This window comes from Takifugu rubripes, chromosome 15, assembly GCF_901000725.2.
Source record: "Takifugu rubripes chromosome 15, fTakRub1.2, whole genome shotgun sequence".
NCBI lineage: Eukaryota > Metazoa > Chordata > Actinopteri > Tetraodontiformes > Tetraodontidae > Takifugu > Takifugu rubripes.
The window spans coordinates 9,293,099-9,314,708 of NC_042299.1; the positions used below are offsets into that span (position 1 = coordinate 9,293,099).

The following is a 21,610-nucleotide window of genomic DNA, read 5'->3' on the forward strand; positions in this document are numbered from 1 at the left end:
AATGTTCTTTGTTGAACCGAGTCTTGTTTGTCACTGAAGTTCTCCCGAGTTTACGATGGCAGCGCAGAGTTTTGTTAATCCCCGCCAAGGAAACATGGTCTAAGTGGCATCGGAGCTTTTTAATACCAAATGAATTTGTATTTTCAAGGACAACAAGGTTTTGTATTCCAGTATTCAGACTGGGCTGATTACATGAGCAGTGTTGTTGTATCCAAGTGTTCTGGTTCCATGAACATCCCACTCCCGCCAACTATTTTCTTTTCCTTCTGCTCTGCTGTAGGTGGGAACCAGATGGCCAAGGAGGATGAGTGCTCTCCAAATGCTGTCATTATCCTAAATGTCAAATAACATTGCAAGCAGCACATGTTTTGGTTCTGAATTAAACTCGCTGAATTTTAAAGGCAGTAAAATGGACCATAACTGTCTTACTCTCCTTCCTGAATGGAACTGCTTCAAGTTCAATGTTATGTAGTATTGATCAGGCTTGAAAGATCAAATGATGACCTTGTAACCCAATAAAAATGATACTTGTGAGCTTCCTTGAGCCTTAAAACTTAAGTGGATTCAACATGACCCACCATGAATCACCATACGAGAAGGAGTGGGACCTTTTCTTGAGCTTCAGTAATGGGCCTTTAATAGATTTTCTAGGTTTCCCCTTGTGGCCAACCACCAGTTGTAGCACCATATGGGTGTCATAGAGTTGGTGTGGATGGAGACGTCCCGAGGCAGTAACCAAGCATCTGAGGAAAAAGGATGCCTGGCTGTGCATCCTTTATTGGATAGGACAAGTGGGACAGCATGTGTGAGTAAATGGAAAAAGCCGTGTGACAGATATTTCCCGTGCCGTGTATGGGGTACATACGTAACCCCGCACAGTCTTTGTGTACACCGCTGGCAGCTCTGGTTCTCACTGGGTTTCTGCTTCCAACTTGTCACACAGATCAGAAAGTTGCCCAATCGCAACCAGTAATTTACTGCTCGACTAAACATGTAGAGCCGTCACCGGCGGCAACTCCATCCGAGAGGACCGACTTAATGTGGATGGGATAGGAGAACGTGGTTCGGATGGAAACCTGAGCCTCGTTTCTCACCCTCGTTCTCAGAGGTCACCCAAACCTTTTCCGAGTCGATCCACTTAAAGTTTTCGTTATTTAAAACATAAAAAAAAATAAAAATGCAGCTTTCTGAGTAAAGCACAGTGTGGTACAGCGATATTGGGGAGAAACAGGCTGCAGAATTCGGCTCTAGCCGGAAAGCCATCTGCTGATTGTCTCTAAGGAAAAAGGCATTTTTGACATTTTTACCTCATCCATATGGTGTTTTTAATGTACTTTTATGCACAAACCATGTCTGTCAGCACCAAGTCTGAGGATTACTGCCTCGCTTTTGTAATCCACCAATCACCATTTACAAAATTCAAGCGCAGAGTACCACTTTAGGGGAGGTTAGTATAAAAAAACAGATGTTGACAGATGTTGAGGACAGAGCAGGGAAAGGTTAACATTAAGGTTTCGCGTTCAAATATCTCATGACAGGAGCATCAAAAGTTGTGGAAAAGATCCACGTTTTCAATAAACTGTTAATCTTTATGTGAGGGAAGCCCAACTCTGACTGCCAACTTTTTTTATTTGACATTCAAGGACAGATTAACGTCTTCACACTCCGGATATCTCCCAGCATTGCAATCCAAATCTATTACGGGATATCTGAAACACCTGTCAGAACTGCTAGCTGACTGCTAGCTGATGCTGTTGTTGCGCCACCTGTCCTACCCTCAGGTAGGGTGAGGGTTAGGGTTTAGGTTTAGGGTTAGGGTTAGTTGGTTAGGGTTAGCGTGAGCTCAGTTGCAGATAATTCTACATGCACGTAACAGCTTACAAAAACCAACGGTTGTTGAAATAACTCGGAGAGATTTTTTTTTAAAAAACGGAGACAGAACAACATTTAGATTGTTAAATGCAGAACGATTGTCGCTTGGGCTGGTCTGAATCGTGGAACAGTGAGGAGGAAGAGAGAGATGCTGGGACATGCCAGAGTGATTATCTTTGCCATGTAACACAGAGGATTGGACTCAAGATGAGCCTCTCCTCTGGCACATATTTATCTGTGTTGTCAGGTGTGCCCAGGCGATTACCCAACATGCCGTGCTGCTGTGTGGCCACTGCTTTGGCGAAAGTCAAGTTCTCGCACAGAGAAGAATGGCAGCCTATTACCCTCAGACATGTTCTTTGGTTCCCCACATGTCTGATGGACAACATAACCTTATCTATTCACTCACGCTTGGCTACTCTTATTATCCTCCTCCTCTTCATCGCTGTCCAAATGTTGTGACAAGCGTTGGAACGTTAAATGCTGTGTTGATTTAATTCATTAAAATATATCTGGGCACTAATTACACCTTCTTTGCATCAACCTAGGACAAAAAGGATGGGCGTCAAAGGTTTGAAATGTTCACTCAAAAGTTCTCTTCTTTTTACGCCTCCTGCCAAATCAGCAGTGACCAGTATTCAGTGCGCGCTCCTGAAAGGACCAGCAATCCAACATCTTTAAAAACTCTGGACCGTCATCTCACATCAGCAAACAGCGTATCTCGATCACAGCTGGATCCCTCAGAGTCGTGAATGTTGTTTCGCTTCATTTGTAGCTATTTTTCTAAACCTTACTGAATCGAGAACCATGAAACTGAGGTCAAGGCGCGGTCAAGAAGAAGAAATTATCATCAAAATATGGCCACAGTCAAGGAAAAAAATGACATAATTATAACATCCATTCTCTTGTGTGGCTCTACTGAATTAGAACTCAAATTCCTGCTTTCCTTTGCTGTACTACAAATTGAGTTTACGACAACTAAATATGTCAAACCTTTATGATATAATTGGATTTTCTTAGAGGGAAAAGTCAGATAGTAAATCCTCAAGTGTCATGTGTTTGCTCCTGCCTCTTCAAGCACAAAACACTTGTCTCTGTCTATAAAATCACCCCTGAGTCCATCTAAATGGAAAAGAAGATAATTGCCTACAGCCTCATTGATTAGTTTGCCTTGACATTTTCTTTGGGGTGATATATTGTTGATTTGTCACACTGTCGCCAATAGAGATGAACATTTTGCACCATTTGGGCTGCTGGAAGATATAATGATGGTTTTTCTTTTAAAATTAAGCTTCTTTGCAACATTTTTGGTAATGAATGATAACAGGATAAAATATGAATTGCCTGAATTTCTGGCAAAAAGCTGCTCTGATCTTTTTATGGGTCATCAAGTACAAACACCGGTAGGGTTATCCCAGGCCCTTAACCGCCACCTCTGCTGTGCCGGGTCTGATCCCTTCGGTGAGCTGGGCCACATCTCAGGTGGGGTCTGACCAGAGGGGCCCACTGGGTAATCCAGACACCGCTAAAACTGGGACATCGGGATTACTTTTAGCCCTCTAATCCTCATTCCCAACATCAAGCGGTATGTTCACATGCACCGGTGAAAAGACACTTAACCCACATCACTTCTTTAATTGGACCACTTTCTTTCATCTTGTTGAACCAAAGAATCAACAATTTTCTTGGGCTGTGATTAAATATACTGTCAGAATGGCCCCATAAATGCTAACAACTCCCAACTATCAAACCAAACAGCTCAAAGAATGCCAACGCCATGCTGTGAATTGACCGTATCCCCGTCACATATGTTTCCAGGATAACTACCACAGCTGCATGCATGATGGACCTGAGAAGATATCCACTGGATGAGCAGAACTGCACCCTGGAGATAGAGAGCTGTGAGTAATCCCATTTTTTAATCTCTTCTATATGATCTCCTGGCATTTATTGGTATTCTTTTGAGAGGATTTTAAACATAAAGCAGAACACCCATTTGTCTGTACTCCAGTTGGTATGGCTGGCCCTTAAATGGTATCAACCCTGTGTATTACAGCATATTTGGCATGGACAATTTTTTTTTTTACATTATTTCTATTCTCCTTTTTTGGTCTTTTTTCCATTAAAAAAGAGTCCCAGTCTTTCACTATGGCAGCTGTTTCATTGTCAAAATATTCACTATTATTCATCATGTATATTACATTCCAAGCAGGCATCTTCAAAAAGTTATAATTCTATAAGGAAATTATGAATTTTTTTTTTTAAAAGTGCTCATTTGAGGCACAGTGACATATACCAGGATCACGGAGGGAGTATGGGGAAAATTCAGTTCACTTTGAATGCAGAAATTATTCATTCAGCCATTAAAGTGTGATTAAAAGTGCACAGCAGCTCGCCTTCCCAACTAACCGCTGTCAGTCTCTGTTTGTTTCAATCGGAGCTATGAGTTAACCAGACGTAGTAACTTAAAATACAGCTAAAGAGCTATCAATGTTGCTGTAAAATGCACAGGGAAATGAAACAGCATAAAATATTGAGGTTTTGGCACCTTATGGAAAACAAGAGAAAATTCTAGAATATAGATCTGTAGAGTCCCCAGTGACCAAGACCAATTCATGCTGCCTCACTGCCCAGTCCTGCTCAGAACTGTCTGAGGACCGTGTCCTGTGTGTCAAAGTGATCTTTAAAAGAATTCCCTGATCCAAACCTGACTGGGCACCGATGAAAAGTGCTGGAAACTCATGAAGCGTGGAGGCCCCACGGATCAGACTTGAGGCCCCTGTCGAGTTGTAGACACATGACTTTGGCCATTGTATTGGCAGGCGATCCTTTGAGTCCTGCTCTGGCAACCACGGTGGATAAACATACGCATTCATGGGTTTCCAGAGGAACAGCGCAGAACATGGTCATGGTCTTGGATGGGATCGTCAGTGGAATTCTCTCTCCAATTTTGGATTTTTTAAAATTTTTTTTAACTCAAGCGCAAGTTCGTGAAAATGCTAAATATCTTCAACATTATAAAGCTTTTATTTGGGGAATCGGGTTAGAGGACAGATGGCAGGACATTTTGTACGCAAACAAAAACCTCTAAGTATCGCACTAGCTCAACCGCAGGTGAAGTAATGTTGGGTCCCAGTGGGTTTAAAACTCAGCACTCCCAGCCTTGGTGCTTTTCATTTGCCATTTTACTATTTGCTCAGCATTTCAATGATGCATAAGCGAGCTAGGGCATGAACTTATGCTGCAGACCATCCGACATTCAAAGAAACACCCTTCTTTCCATTATTTAAAAGGGCTAAACCCCAGATGTTCTAGGTCACTGTGGTAACATAGCATACTAATAGAATATGTAGCATAGCAGCTCAACACTACATATACGCAGGAATTCTCTACACAGTGTAACAACTGTACCTTAGTCAGTATTTGACAAACATTATTTAAGCATCACTGAAGCGTTTTTGCACACTAGCTGTTAGCGTTAGCGCTGGTGTGATTACAAATATGATTACAAGCATTAAAAACACCAATCAAATTTCCACAGATGCTTAAATAAATGCCATTTTTTGATAGTTAAAGAAAGCTTATGAAATTATTTGCTCCTTTCATCAATAATGGTCCACTTCCAGCAATTCATTTATCAGCTGATCTCCGACCAGGAGCGGGTTTCTGCACGAGCGGTCTACGTCATCGGGCCACAGTGGCTTCCATATTTATCTTTTACAAAGCTGAACGTGCTGTTTGGCTGTGAACAGTATCTACATACATGCGAGTGCAGCCTTTATTTATTAAACCAACCTTCAGATGTTCTGCTCGTCATGCTGCCGATGGCAGCTCGCTCAGTTCCACGGGGAAGAAAAGAAGACATTTTTAATTGGACACGAAGACTGACATAAAAGTGGCTTTGAACTGCCGGGAATCAAAAATTAATCAGAAACAGATTTAAAAATGCCAAGGCCTTCTAAGCTCACACAGGCGAGCGAGCAGCGTCTCACATGTTTGACTGGTCAGCCCGTGTGTTAAAGGATTGTTTATGATGCGACACAGCTGGAATTTGATAAATAATTTACAATGTCAGTATGTTTTTGTTGCCCAGAACTGGCGATTAGACGACTCAAATAAAATCTCTCTTGCGCATCGAAGCTGTGATAGCATTGAGCCACGATGTCTTTGTAGATATAAGGAAAATCAGATCACAGTGTGTAATTTGTTATTATTGTTTTGTTTCTGTCGAGCCTTTAAAGTGTGTGTCACAATGACAGCTGTGCTTAATAGACAGGAATATGACTTATAGAACCATTCAAAAGGGCTGGTTTTGCCTGCAGCAACATTTTTATCTTCCTCCAAAATCCTTCTTTGCCCATTAAAACAAATCAACTGAGACATTATTTCATAAGCTTGGATAAAAAAAAAAGGCCTGGAGTCAGATTCGGTCGGGGAGATATGCCAGAAATCCCAGTTAAATAGCTATGGTATTGTTTCGCTATCTCCTCTGATGCCATCGTAAATGATTTTTTTTTCCTCTGCCAATTCTCGCTGACTTTGGAATCCACGATAGAAGCCATTACCCAAACGGAGAATGGACGTTGTAATAGACATCGGTTTTAAACGTCACCAATTTCTCTGTGAAATTGTTGCTATCACGATCAATTGTATTATGTCTCCCGTATGCGGTCACTTCAAATGAAAAGTTACCCAAGAAGTCAACGACAGTACAGACTTAAATTCAATTCAATTAAACTTGATTTATACAGTTTCAGCTCCAGTAACCCCAAGGCTGACCTCAAAGAGGAATCAATGCCAGGAAAAACTCCCGTTTAATTGGAAGAAACCTTGAACAGGTCCATGATCATATGGGGACTCTCCTACTGATGGTCAGATAGAGGAGGGGGGGCACTGAGGGGAAGGAGAGGCAGGGGGGAAGAACAGACACATACAGTATACATGCAAATATATGCGGTTCTGGTTTGTTATAGATCAGAACCTTAGGGGTCAGTGGGGTCAGATGTCAGTTTGCAAGAGTCAGCAATCCTGTAGATGAATGGATAGAGCACGGGGGGGTCAAAGAGGATGAAACAGAAGAAAGGTGGAGATAATCACATCAAACACAGAAGAGAAGAGAAGAGGGGGAGGTTTAACTCTGGTGTAACTCATCCAGAGGTGTGAGGAAAACTCAGCCTATACCAAATGTTCGAGGACTAAAAACAAATCTTTCCTCAGTTCTGTTTCAAATTCGGAGTTTCTAGGTAATGTTGCACACCCTCTCTTAAATATCAATACGCCTAATGCTGCTCAATACCAAACGCATGCTGTGTGCAAACATTTTGATTTTCCAGTCCTAAAGCAGCCACCAGATGATTAAAGTGAAGTAGTTTGTCCCATTCTTATGAAGTCAGAGGCCTTGTTGAATGGGAATAATCTCCAAAATGCTGCTGACTCGCTTTACGTCCAACTGAAACTTGGCAAGCAAATCACAGCATCATTATTTAAAACAGCTTCTCAGATGCTTCTCTGTTGCTGTTAGAGTATAAATTTTGCGTTTCCGATATCGGGTGCTATCCAGTCAAGAGGGCTGCTCCGCATCATGAAATGTATCCAAAATTAAGTTACTTCTCTCTGCCCCTGACCTGACCCGCTTTTTCTTCCTTCATCTCATCCCCACTAATGGAATTTTTCCAGACCCTGCACTTTGTGTAGAAGCACTTAATCATTTTTAGGCGAATGAGAATGCAGTTGCCAGGCGTTTTACTGGAACTGCCAGCAGAGATCGCATTTATCTAATTTCGCCAGATCTCGTTTGGCGACTTGTTGCCTCGAAAATCCGGCCTGAAATGAAATACGGACGGTGTTTTATGGAAGTTGACTGCACTGCCGTGGCGGTGGCGCGACTGCAAATGGCCTTAAAATAGGGTTTTCGAGAGGAAACGACTCATTTTCCTATTGGCTTCAGCTCGGCTGCGTAATGAAACAGCAGAAGATCTCAAGCTGTTTAACCCTCGCTGGGTCTTTCCACATCCATCACGCCGTGAACAGCCAGCCGCGTCGAGAGGAACAGTGGGTGTCGGTGTTTATCACGTTAAAAGCGGACGGTGGAGAGAGCCTCTTTAAAGATTCAAAGTCACTAAATAGGTCACAGAAGTATTAATTAAGCAGAGTGTGGTGCGAAGAGAGAGCGAGAGAAGGAGGACGGAAGATGGAGTAGATGGACAAGTTGCTGGAAACGCATTCCCTACCCCCCTTTACCCTCACCCCCCATCACATCTGTAGGCCCCTTTCTTGTCCTCTTTATACACAAAGGACAAACACGCGATGCACACTTCTTCAAATCAAACGTTTTTATTTCAGTCTGCTAAATCTGCCCAGCAATGGCTGACTAGCATGCGGCTGCCACGCGCGCAATCAAGCGACTCTCCGGAGCTTGTTCGTCAAACATGCATGCAAATCGCCGTCGCGGGAAACATGCATTTGTAACAACTGCTCCTACCATCACAAATGATTATTATGTTGCATGTCGAGTCAGCGGAAAGCGTTGTCTAATCCATCTCCTGCTGTGGCCTGAAAGACAATTCTTCACATGCACACAGGAGCCACCTGACGGTTCCATCAATTCTGGGATGAAAGGCCACAATTTGCTGTTGTTTTGTCTCCTGGCAGCAACATTTACAGCGTGTTTTGCCTTCTCGCCTCTCAATTAAGTGGAGGATAAGCCGGAGCAGCCTGACTCCTCTGCTGCTCAAAGAGCATCATGGACATCATTCAGCCCTTCAAACTAACGGGCAGATTTTATGCAATGATTGATCGTTATTGTAGCAGCAATCTTCTTGAGCGCTTTGCGTTATAGCAGCTTTAACATTTTATGATGTGTTGTGATGTGATTTTACATCTTTCAAAACCGTCCATTCTATTGTCTGGTCTTCTCCAATCTGGGGTCGGTGGACAGTCCAACTGGATTACGCAACCCTGAAGTTGGTTGGTTTTTTCCACCCTTTTCCCTTCTTTTCTTTTCCCAACTGCTTTTCTTGAGCTGGAACTATAAAGTCCTCTGTTCCTCAATCATTTATTGCCGCTATCAACTGTCGGCTCTGTTGTCGGGGTCTCCGCTGATTTGGTGAAAGTGGAATCAAAAGAGGACGTTGTTTTGGTGCGGATGAATATTAATGGCCAGTCGCCATGTTCCTTGTCGATTTGTCTACGTTGCAGTGAGAAAGAGGGATGACAAGCCTATTTATTTAATAATTCTATTTAATTATTGAATTTCTCGCGGGACAACACGTGTTTTCAGGTTACACATTCGGTCCACATATGTGCGAGGAAAAACGTGCAAATTGGTTTCATAATTTAAAGTTTTTACCCAGCTTTTTCATAATTGAAAGCGTCAGCATGCGGCTCACTGGTGGGTTCTGGGGGAGCTGATGTTGAGGTGGATTTCAAAGCTTCTCGTTGTACAGACCCTTTGAAATAAAAGCATCAGTTGTGGTTAAGGGTACGTCTGTAGGTGTCTACTCACAAAGAACCCAGGTAATTTGTTCTGTCTTTCCCACAAAAGGCCCTCTGTTGGGTTTAATGAAGATTTAACCGGCATTTTTACCATTCACTGACCAATAGAAAGTGTCCATTTAGACTCTGTCCTTCACTTAGACTCTGCCCTACTATATTCCTCCCTTTAAGGCATCCTACCAGTTCAATTTCCCAATATAATGTAATCTCACAGGAGCCTTTTTAGTGTTTCTGTCCTATTTTAACCAGGAATTAGAGGCATGCTTTAGACTCTACCTACACGTTTAACAGCATGGTGACAGATACAGCTCCCATCAAGTGTCAGCTAATTAATGCCATGGTCTGTTATCAACATCCTGTGATAAAGGCTACTGTACCAATTTCCTGTCTTTCCTCTGTGCCTCTTTTCAGACGGCTACACTACGGATGACATTGAGTTCTACTGGCGGGGAGGTGACAACGCCGTGACGGGGGTGGACAAGATCGAACTGCCCCAGTTCTCCATCGTGGATCACAAACTCATCTCTAAGAACGTGGTCTTCTCCACAGGTAATGACAGAAAACCTCAATGAATAACAGTCCATTAAAGAAATGAATATCCATTAAAAGCACATATGTGCTCCTGCTTCTGCTGATGGCCCTTTTATATACTCTCCCTCTCAGGGATATTTCATTTCATTATTGTTATGTGGATGCGGAGAGGACGAGCGTAAACACTGACCCGCTCCGATGTCTCAACATGAATTGAAATCAAACTGCTGTGCTAGGAGACGGAATATGACTTATTTAACAGCCATAAACAAAAATGAACGATGCCTGATACCATGAAATATTCACCTCCTCTGCATTTTCATAAATTTGTCATGGACCTGAATGAACGTAAGTGGGACCGCGGCTCTGCTGAGTATGTTTTCTGGGGAGTTTGCTGCAGCCGGGGACCAACGTGTGCAAAAAGTACGAGGGGAGGGCGCCAATGAGAAGGCGCCTTTCGTTAGCATGGGTCACCCCTTCCACGCACGCCTGCTATTCCATTAAGTCTGGCGAACGGGGGTTTCCTTCTGGTGTAGAAAAGGCGAGATTGACCCAGGGGTGACTCCGGGATGCGGACGTCAGCAGGAGCGCCTGGGCGTTTATCCAACACAAGTGTCTTGTTTCAATCAAGGATGGCCAATGTCACTGTTGTTCTCATGTATAATGGATATACGCTGTTTCAACCTCACGGTGTTCCCTCACTTCATGGAGAAATAATTCAGTGATTCTCTCCGCGGCGCTCGATCGCATCAAGTGAAATTACAGCTCTGGTGCCATGCCAACCGGAGCTTCGGCTGCTGGATGCTTGATGCTTTCATTAAATCCACTTCCTCTTCCACCTTCACTCCTCCTCCTTCCAGTGAGAGGATGATGCAGGGCTGGATGGCTTTGTGTTTCTTTTCCTTCAGCTGTAGCAAAATACAAGCAGCAGTGGGCAGAAAAGCACGGCCGACACATCACATCGACCAGAAACCATCACCAGTTGCTGTATCTTTGCTAGAACATGTCTATTGACTAAACTTCCTGTCTGCAGGCTCTTACCCTCGCCTATCCCTGAGCTTCAAGCTGAAGAGAAACATCGGCTACTTCATCCTGCAGACGTACATGCCTTCGATCCTCATCACCATCCTCTCCTGGGTGTCCTTCTGGATCAACTACGACGCCTCTGCTGCCAGAGTGGCTTTAGGTGAGGCAGCTACAGTCATGTGATCCACTTTCAGATTGTGGAAGATGAAAAGTTATCATGCAGTGGTTGTGAGAAGGGGCAGATACCCACCCCAGCTGAACACGTCCGGCTGGTGATTTACCTCTGCTCTGATTTGAGAGCTTTTCTGTATTTCCTCCTCCCTCTTTATTATGTAAAACCTGCGTACCCTGAGAGATTTGTTTGAAACTTCTAGCTTTTTTTGTGTTTATTAGAAGCTTGCTGCCCTCTTTCAACCCTGCTCCATCCATCCATCCATCCGTTCATCCATCCGTCCATCCGTTCATCCATCCGGCCTACCTTCCCCCGGCTTTGTTCGACAAGGCAATTTCACTGATTGACGACTGAGCTGTCTCACGTGACCAAAGCGAAAGACAGGCACGGATTTAGAAATGATGAAAAAAAAATTGCTCTTGCTGCATTACAGAGGTGGGTCAGTCGAGAAATGGCTGCAGAGTTTTGGTGTTTATTCACTAAAAACTGTTGCGGTTTTTCAGTGAAATGAATCAGGTGGGCTGGGTTTGTCGAGCTTACGATTAAATTAAATCATTTCTTTTTTTGGCGTGACTGAGTTATCAAATAGATCAGTGGAAGCGATGTTCCCTTGCAACTTCTCTGTACGTGTTCTTCTTGATACACTCGGCTGATCGTTTAGAACTGCTTTTAATTTGATTAAATGTAGAATTTTAAGATCCCTGTTCATTGTCCCTAAAGTGAGTAGTAACCCACAAACGGCAGGAGTGAACACACAAACGCCTCATGCTGTGTGGACGATTAAATATGACACATGATCTGCATGCTCAGCAGAGACTATAGTGAGGGCTTGGGCCCTCATGCAAATGAGCTCCTGGCTCATTTGGAATCATAATATGACGCCCCCTGGAGGATATTTAGACAGTTTAATCAGGAGATTCCCCATAAGCACATGCAGCGAAATGCAATCGAAACTTTAATCCAGCTTGATTGGTATTGATTGAACTACTCATTTTCCCACTGATTTTCTTGGAATATTTCTGTTATGCAACGTAAAAGATCATTATAGGAGAACGCTGTTCCTACTCCAGGTATCACCACTGTGCTCACCATGACTACCATCAACACCCACCTGAGAGAGACCCTCCCCAAAATTCCCTACGTCAAGGCCATCGACATGTACCTCATGGGCTGCTTTGTCTTCGTCTTCCTGGCCCTGCTGGAGTACGCGCTGGTCAACTACATCTTCTTTGGGAGGGGCCCCCAGCGTCAGAAGAAAGCAGCTGAGAAGATGGCAGCAGCCAACAATGAAAATATGAGGATGGATCCCAACAAGGTGCGCTGGAGACAAACCCGCTGCCCCATGTGGAATCTGATCACATTCCATTAGATTGATAGTTCTTCTGCTTGCTTGCAGTGGCTAGTGGGAAATGTAGTTGGTAGAGATGATACTCTGTACGCAAGAATGAAACAGAGAGATCTTGATGGCCACGACACCATGTGGGAGCCGATCTTTATGGACGACGCCGCCATCGGGCTTGGAGATCAGACAAATAAGGTACTACAGAAGTCAACCGTGTAGGAGAATATGTTACTATTTATTCCATTAAATGATGTGATGACAGTTGTATTTATAGAATTGGTAACTCTTTCCTCGGGCAGATGGATCCGCATGAAAACATCCTGCTGGGAACCCTGGACATCAAAAATGACATGGGCGTCACAGAGCTAGCCTTGGGTCTCAACGACCCACGCAACACGATGCTGAAATACGACAGCTCAACTCTGCAGTATCGCAAAGCGGGACTGGCGAGACACAACTTTGGCCGAAACACGCTGGAGTGCCACATGAGCCAGAAGAAGAGCCGGCTACGGAGGCGCGCCTCGCAGCTAAAGATCACCATCCCAGACTTGACTGACGTGAACTCCATTGACAAATGGTCGCGGATGATCTTCCCAACCGTCTTTTCTTTTTTCAACGTAGTTTACTGGCTTTATTATGTCAAATAATAACAAAAAAAAAAGGGACACCGGTGAAGCCAGAACAAATAGCGAATTCGGTTGCTCTTTCTTTCTTTTTTTCTTTTTGTGGTTTTCATTTTAATGTGAACTTGCAACACTGGACTGGATCCATCATATGTTGGGAAACCACATTTGCTAACACATGAAAACCTTATAGAGAGAGATTACAAACGTATAAGGTGCCTGTTCCTGAGTAATTGTCTAAAACTTTTTACACTTGTGAGCCGCGTAAACGTCCTCCTGCGTATTTGTTTATTAGCACATTAGCTTCACACATTAATCATTGCCAAACAGATCATATCACAAAGAAATTGGCTTCAAATGCTAAAGCAAGGATAAACTGAATTTACTCAACTTTGGAATATCTACTTTAATGCAGCATGCTGGGAGCATGATATGGCGTAATGTGATGACAGTGAGGTGGCTTTAGGTGATGTTTTGCACTGAAGAAGCTGGAAAAAGTTTACAGACGACCTACTTTAAACCAGCACGAAGCTAAAATAGTTTGCATATCTTGGGCAGCAGTGAGCGAGCAACAAAAGCCTTTTCATCAAAATTAGTTTTGAATTGAAAAGTTAAAGCACAAATCCGGATGGATATCTTTATCAAGTCCTGTCTGAAGAGAATCATTAGATAATTGTGATTATTTTCTTTTTTTGGGGGTACATTTATCAATTGAAAGTTCCACAAAATTACACATGGAAACATACTGAAGCCTCAGCTAGTCCACTGAAAATTACTAATGCATGAAAAGCACAAAAACCACAACTATGAGCCTATAAAATAGTTATTTACAACAGGTTTTATGTATCATATCTGTCTTGCAAAGCAGGTCATTGTAACTAAGATAATATAATTACAACCTCTTAGTCATTCCAGATTGAAACATGGGTCAAGTATCAAATAATGACGTTGTAAATCAACAATGATGATATAATTTACTGGAGATACTGTGTTTTTAGCTCTATATACACAAGGTAGAAGCTAGAGATGACTTTGCACACACGTTCTTAAAAGCCATAGAGGCTGTCCGGTAGTTCTTCTAACACCTGGTGCTTATGGGGGCTGTCTTTTTGTAATATAACCCCACACCACCTTTCAGTTCCGCACCCCTCGTGCCATAGCTCTGCCTCCGTGTCCGTAAGACCGAACTCGGATTACGGCCTCTTTTTCTACTGGACAATGAATTAATAGGAAATAAGGAGAAAGAAAGTTGCAGGAGAGACTTAAAGTTGGCCTAAAAGGTACAAGGCAACTCCAACTTTTGCCTCACACGCCATTGCAATTCCATCCATTTTGACCTTGTGCAAGCAAATGCTCAGAAATCTGTATTTTACCGGTTTGATCAAAATGTAGCCACACAGGATTGTGTGTCACCGCATGCTCTGTACAGTAGGATCTTATTACTATTCTGTTTATCACACTCTTCTTTCTCACTGAATCATTTTAGTTCGTTCGTGCCATTTGTGTTGATCTCACCTCATAAATGAGCATAAATATCACAGCTCTGTAATTAATTTAGAATGTCTGGTAATGCAAATACTTGCAGTGATATTAAATACAGGCTATATTTACTTTTTGACGTGCATTTAAATGACTCAGCTGTTGGGAAATTACCTAATGCTGCATCCTTTTTTAACCTTTCAGACTTTATGCTGAAACATAAAGTGCTCAACAGTCGTTTCTGATACACATTCAGTTAACTCAACTGATCTGACTCACAGGACTTTAATCTAAATCACTCACTTTTGATGTTATGATTTACTTTGTTTTACATTTCTGAAAGAAATATCTTCTTTTTTAAATGGTGATTTTGCTTTCAAATTGAATTTTGTAAGTTTAAAAGTTGGACTCCTGCAATTTAACTTCCCCGGCACACAGAAAATAACATAACGAAGTGTAGTTGTGAATTGAATCAAATTTCAAATCACCCAAAACACATTTAAATGTATATAATAAGCACTATATCAGCGATATTAATCAGCATCCAGAACATATTACTCCTGTAAATAAACAAACCTTCAACAGAAAGGATATGGAGCATTTATAATATAATGTAAAGCTGGAAAAAATGATGTAAAACTGTGTAAATAGTCTATTTTGAAGTGTCACACCATATTTTGTTTTTGCTTTTTTTGGTACCACTTTTTTTTAAATGGTTTATTTTGCCAAATTGTAACATGCATTCATGAATGTAGTTGTTTTTATTTCCAGCATGAGTTTTGCTGTAAGCTATTTTTGTAGCATGTGACATTTAACGTGCGCCACATTTATTTTTGAGTATTTTCGAAACACACGTGCACACACAGGAAAGGTTGAAAGGGTTAAAGGAAGCGACAGCGCCCGGGTGAAAGAACTTACTGATGCCTTTGTAGAAGCCGGAAAGTCGACCATCTCAGGTGAACACGATTCCCACACAGAAACTTCTGAATGCTATTTCCAGCGAAATGCAAACATTGAAGTGAAGGTAAAGTCTAAAGCTAATTGTGTTCTTAGATCTTCCTCTCAGTCCAAACAATCGGACCTTCTCTGCGATGATGCAGTAAAGCACACAACAACTCCACATCACAAGTTTCAAACTACATGTGGCTTTTATTGTGTTCCATAAAATGTATTTTTATACTTCTATTCTTTGTGTTTGAAAAAGAAAAGCCGCAACCATTGTTCTTTGAAAAACCTTGTAAAGCAAATTTTGGCAGTTTTCACATTTATACTGTAGTACAGAACGATCTCATGGTCATCTAGAGGTTCTAAATCATCAGTCGTGTGTGCTGATATGATTTCTTGATCCCTTGTATTACGTCGAAACAAATACACTGTTGGACAATATTTGGTAATGTCTTTCTTTAGGCTCCTGTCTGGAGTTTTAAGGCTTTTGGAAGAGCAGGTCCGCAATCCGTTTACGGGAGAAGCGATAGAAGATGGACGGATGGACAGAAGTGCAGGGATGTCCAAAGAGAGCCGTCCTCTCTGCAGAGCGAGGCTGACACATGTTTTAAGTGTTTGAACACACTCAAAGAAGAAGCCTTAACCTCCCGCTGCCCCGAGCTTCACCCCCTTTATACCTTCTTAACATGCTTCTCTTAAAAAAAAAAAGAAAATGTTGTGAACGATCAGCAGAAACCCAGAACTGTAACACTCCTGGAGATAAACCCTGTTAGCAGTTGTCTACATAATTTAAAAAAAAAAAAAAATGGACAAATTGTGAATAAATGTTGTATACAGTTCGGAATCTGGCTATTTCTGCATCGCATGTGTGGACGGAATGAGAGAGTAGTGAAGTATTCTTAAAACACTAATATATTTCAACATTGAAACAAGTGCATGCCGCTAACTGTAGGCTGTGTTTCATGCTGAAAGCAGGATCCTCTTTGATTCATAGTCCACACACTCTGGATATATCGTCTCTCAGAGTGGAGGTGTGGGGGGGTGTAGCTGCAGGCCAGTTTGGTTGGAAATGATTAATAAAAAAAGGAACCTTATTAAATTAGAAAGAAACACTCAGCAACACAAAGCATGAAGACAGTATTGTACAATTCCTCTTTTCTGAAGAAGCTTGAACTCAGGTGCCTGGGGAGTCAATCTAGCGCAGTAATTAACCATTAATTTCATACACGCGTGTGCTTCAGTGTTTCCACAGCTGTGGGAGCAGATGGACCAGAACTTAAAAATAATGTAATGTTTGAAGAAGAACTTTATCTAAAATGAACCAATTAATCTGCCCACCCCCCGAAAAAAGGGCAAGAGGATTTAGGGTTACGGAGTAAGAAGACGCCTTTTCCAGCACTTCTGTTTACCTGAAGGATTCATCAGTGTTGTCGGACGTGGAGTTTGGAAGCATCCGTACGTAAAAGAGTGAAGAACACACCTGAACAATCCCAGTATTGGGCTGGAATTCGGTGCGTAAGCGTGCGTAAAAGACAGACTAACTCAAGGTTGGACGAGTCCAAATATTTGGTCTCACCACGCTCGGCCCATAAAGACCCACGGCGGGTTTCAAGCTCAAACCGTAAATACCATCTGACAAAAAGCCTTAAAAAAATCTCAAGTGAACGCTGTGATGTCATCTATGCTGTTGATGTTTTGCTGTTTCCCCGTTTTGTCACATATGTGATTGCTATTTAATAATTGGGTGTGTGAAAGTGTATTTACATGCACCCCAGTTGAATTTTAAAGGTTCCATTGTGTAAAATTGGTACTAATCTTCTATTAGACATAAAATAGAACATACTCTGACCAACTCCCACTCTTTGGTGACATAAAAATATTAATCACAGTTGTGTTGCCATACATTTAGTATTGATGGTGGTCCTCCTGCACTGGTACTAAAATGTATAATTATGTATAGTAGCTGGAGGAAAAATTGTGGATAAATATATATTCCATTTGTTGTCTGATTGTCACCATCTATACTTCTGTACCCGTGCGAAGGCCAATGCAAGGACGGTGACGTTGTGACTTTGTTGTTGCCAAAAGCTCCTCAGCGTTTTAGATGGGTTGCAGGGAGCTAGTTGTGGTTGGCTAATTTATCAAAGTGGCGTCCCAACATGGATCGGAGATGTGGATCAGAAATCCAGTGGTGTTTTCATTGGGAAGCGGATGATATCAATATGTCTTACATCCTGGGGTTGATGTTGCGCAATAAAGCAGATTCTTAAGTGAATACCAAACGTTTCTAATAAAACAGCATCACTTTTACTCTTTGGATGCTCTTGACCCTCCTTTTGTAAAGCACTGATGTACATTACTTCCCTGCCAATGTGAGATTTTCTACCATATATTATACATCATCCCACCCTAATGTGCAGATAAATGGAACAAGATCAAGCCGCCTTCCAAGCTGCATCCTGTGGCAACAGAGATCTTTCTAATTTTGCAAAGCCTTTTCTCCAAAGAGCCGAGTGAATGTCGGAGATTTGAATCAGGGCCACAGTGGGAATAGAGATCTGGATAGGAGACACATGAGTCATGACATAACACTGTAGGCAGGCCTGGGATTGTTACCGAGACATTAGAGCCTTATGCAAAACGCTCCTTTTCATATTTTCACCCACAACACGCATTTCGGTCCTCACCCACAGCTTTTTTGTGTGCCTACGTCGCCTTTTCTTCTCCAAGATCATCCAGTGTTTCAGATTAGGGCTCTCAATGGGAAGCGGTGTTTGTTTCAGCCATGACGCCATCCGAGCGCTGCAGTCCAGGGCCGACTCACCTACGGATGAGATGGAACAGGAAGGATGGCTGTGCTCTTTGCCTCTCGTTTGAGGGGTTCCGTGTTTGATGCTTCGGGTACCCGCCACTCTTGGACGGCATGGCTGCGCTGCATTCCACAGCATACACATACAGTTTCCGGGATAATCGGCTTCCCCGGTGCTCCCAAATTGATCTTGGCTATGGTCGCAGTGCAACAACTTAGTAAGACTATTTATTTTTTATAAAGAATTCAGCAAACAATGATAAAATGGACATTTAGTCATTTTCCAATTGTTGAGATCTGGGTTGTGTTTCCAGAAAATGTGCAGGTACTTAATACAAGCTGAAGCAGGTAATGTGACAAGGCCAATGGCGCCATTTTCTCCTCAAGTGCTGTAATGAGACCTAATTATTGTTACCTTTTCCAATTCTCAGCCCACAAACGACGCTGAGCTGTTTGCTGTATTTGTGTCAGCGAGGCAGCGGCAGGTTGACAGATTAAAGCTTTACTTTTCCCTCAGTCGGCTTTAATTTTTTTTCCTCCTTTTGCGGAACTTCAGGAAACATCTTTAATTTCGCCCGCCTCCGCCTCTCTGCCGCCGCATGTGTGTCCCTGGTTAATTAGACGGGATATACAGTATGTTAATGGGACGCTGCTAGCACACTAATTAAGATTCTGATTAGAGTGCAGATACAGGCAGCCGGTCCCGATGTGTGACTGTGCACGCGTCTGTGCGTCTCCCCGCTGGCCTCGCTTGTCGAGGAAATCACCCCGGCCGCAGCCTCCGCCGGATGTACCGAAGGCAGAGCGCGCTGGATCTGTGCTCCACCGAGGAAACAAACGCAGACCCTTTGCTGAAAGAACAGTTTATCGAGGAGGGGAAAACCAGCTTGATTAGCTCACCCAGAATTAAATTGTTGCGTGGGGAGAAGCTGTTATTTATAGAGGTCGACACTTGGAGTCAGACACACGGCCCCTGTGAGAAGGGTTGCCCACCTCCCAGCTCTGACCTCCTTCATATTCACCATGGATGTGCCGTCATGGTCATCATGCCGTAATTCCCAAGGCTGGTTATTATCCTCCCTATACACACGTGCACAGGCCTCTATTTCGTGGGTGTTGTTTAGTTATTTAGTGCAGCCTCCATCTTTAGCTGCACATTCATTCTGAGCTGTACCTGCTTGTGGCAATACAGTATTTATTAACAATTCCTTTAGACGCTGCCTATCCCTCCTTTTTTTTCTTCCCATTTCTCCTCAAATGAGTCACCCTCTTCCCTTCCAGCTTCCTTGCAACTCTTTACTCTTTTTCTCTTTTTTCCCTGCTAGGCTAGGCTTCTGCAGAATTGCCCCCATGCTGAGCCATGTGGAGAGCAAAAAAGAAGTGAAAATCCTGCTTCTGTAGTTGGCGAGGATGCTGCGGCGCTCCGCTGCATAGCAAAATAAATGCTAATGAATCTCTCATATCGTATTCACTCGGTGATTGATGCGAGCATTGATGTGTGCACTATATGAATTTATAACGGCAAGAGATATTTTGATTAAAGTCAATTTAAAGGTTCGTGCCAAGCTCTGTGAAGCATTACATAAGAGACACCAGGGGTTTGTTGCCTGGTCATAAATCAGCCTTCACTTGGGTAAATGACTGTTTACAAAGAGAGACGTTCCTCAAAGACTGAAACTTTGTAAACTGCGTCGCCATGGGTAGCTGCAGCATTCCACCTGAGCACGTTTTAGGATTTTGAGGTTTATTCACAATATAAGTGGGCAAATAGATGAATGTAACGTTGCTGTATGCTGCAAACGATGGTCAAACAGGCATTCTGCAACAAAACCAAATGTAATAAACTTCGGTTCTGTGTGTGTAAGTATTCCAATTATACCACTTAAAATTCTTTTTGTGGCTCTGTAAAAATGGTTTTATGTAATTGGTTGAGATTGCGTTCCCCTCTCACATACGCAATGTTAAAGTCTTATTGATCATACGCTCAAATTCCAGGAATCCTGACGATTGAAACTTAATTTTACTGCTGACAGTTTAGCAAAGATACTTTTAAACCCCCATTAAAAAGTGTGTAGGTGAGAGGAAAAAGAGCTTTCACAGAAATGGAGCCATGTGACGCCAAGTGGGTGGATCCTCTATGGAAAATGACACATTTAATGGTGGCTGCCGTCTATTTTCCAATCCAATGATTGACAACATTCATTCCTTACAATAACACCCTAGTTCACTATAGGTATCCAATAATAGGCTCTTTAAATTTAATTGCACTCTAGAATTCACAATGAAATCATGCTGCACTCAGTCAGACACTGCAGTAATTTGAAGTCCTGGGCTCATAGCGGTGCCATTCACCCATCCCCGCTCATCAAGAAAGCTGCTGCTGGCTTCAGAGTGGGAAAATAATCCTCAATAGATTATGTAAAAAGGCTTCTTATGGACCTTAATATCAATCTGAATTTTAATAAGGAGTAATCTGCTTTGTGTAATGAAACCAAAAATGTATGAGGGTTTTTTTTTAAGAGCCATGTTGTCTAATGAGTGCATACATGTCTGGCTTCAAAGCACACGTGCACGTGACTACGGAGATACACATAAATGGTCTTCTCTTTAATGTTGTTTACACACACCAATGTGAAAGCGCCCCCAGGATTATAGACTTCTACGCTGCAAACAAAAAAAAACCACCTGCAATATTTAATGTTTTGTTTTTTCTTTCATGTTTTTTACCGCACAACCCTTCAACATGCATAAGCTTAATAACCGTGATGTCTGTGTAAATTCTCAGTCATCCAGGTCATTGTATCCAAGGTAGTTTTCTCTGTCAACTGGACTGGGTTTCTTCTCTTGAAGACGTTTCGCCTTCTATCCAGAAGCCTTCTGGATAGAAGGCGAAACGTCTTCAAGAGAAGAAACCCAGTCCAGTTGACAGAGAAAACTACCTTGGAATAACCGTGATCTCAGTTCAGATGTTAATAACCAGCAGCATGTTGAAAGTTGGGTTTCACTGTCAAAATGTGCAGGAAAAATGTGACTCACAATATATGTGACGTGAATCAAAGGTGGTGAAATCCTGTGTAAATCTGTCCTAGATTAAAAAAATAAAGGCTGCGCAAGTGCAGTCGTGAAGTAGCTGATAGTCACAAAAGTAAAATGTCAAATTTGTCACCTGAGTAATGGAGGCAACATTAATCCAGTCACAGTGCTTGAAGGAAATCATGGCGTACTATTGATAGCACATGACCGGGGGGGGTCATGTGCCCCAAAGAAAAGGTTTCCATATGATGTTCCAAGTGTCCCTTCTGTTCATTGTCGTCATA

At 42.5% G+C, this 21,610-nt stretch overlaps 1 protein-coding gene across 1 annotated transcript in view; it reads left to right on the forward strand.

Annotated features, from left to right (window-relative positions):
• Positions 1 to 15,925, forward strand: part of LOC101061510 (gamma-aminobutyric acid receptor subunit beta-2) — a 36,487-nt gene extending 20,562 nt beyond the window's left edge. The window contains exons 5-10 of the mRNA XM_029848889.1: positions 3,691 to 3,773; positions 9,778 to 9,915; positions 10,931 to 11,083; positions 12,166 to 12,410; positions 12,492 to 12,632; positions 12,737 to 15,925. Of these exons, the coding sequence (XP_029704749.1) occupies positions 3,691 to 3,773; positions 9,778 to 9,915; positions 10,931 to 11,083; positions 12,166 to 12,410; positions 12,492 to 12,632; positions 12,737 to 13,084 (1,108 nt within the window). The 3' untranslated portion in view covers positions 13,085 to 15,925. The remainder of the gene's footprint in view (positions 1 to 3,690; positions 3,774 to 9,777; positions 9,916 to 10,930; positions 11,084 to 12,165; positions 12,411 to 12,491; positions 12,633 to 12,736) is intronic.
• Positions 15,926 to 21,610: the final 5,685 nt, after the last annotated feature.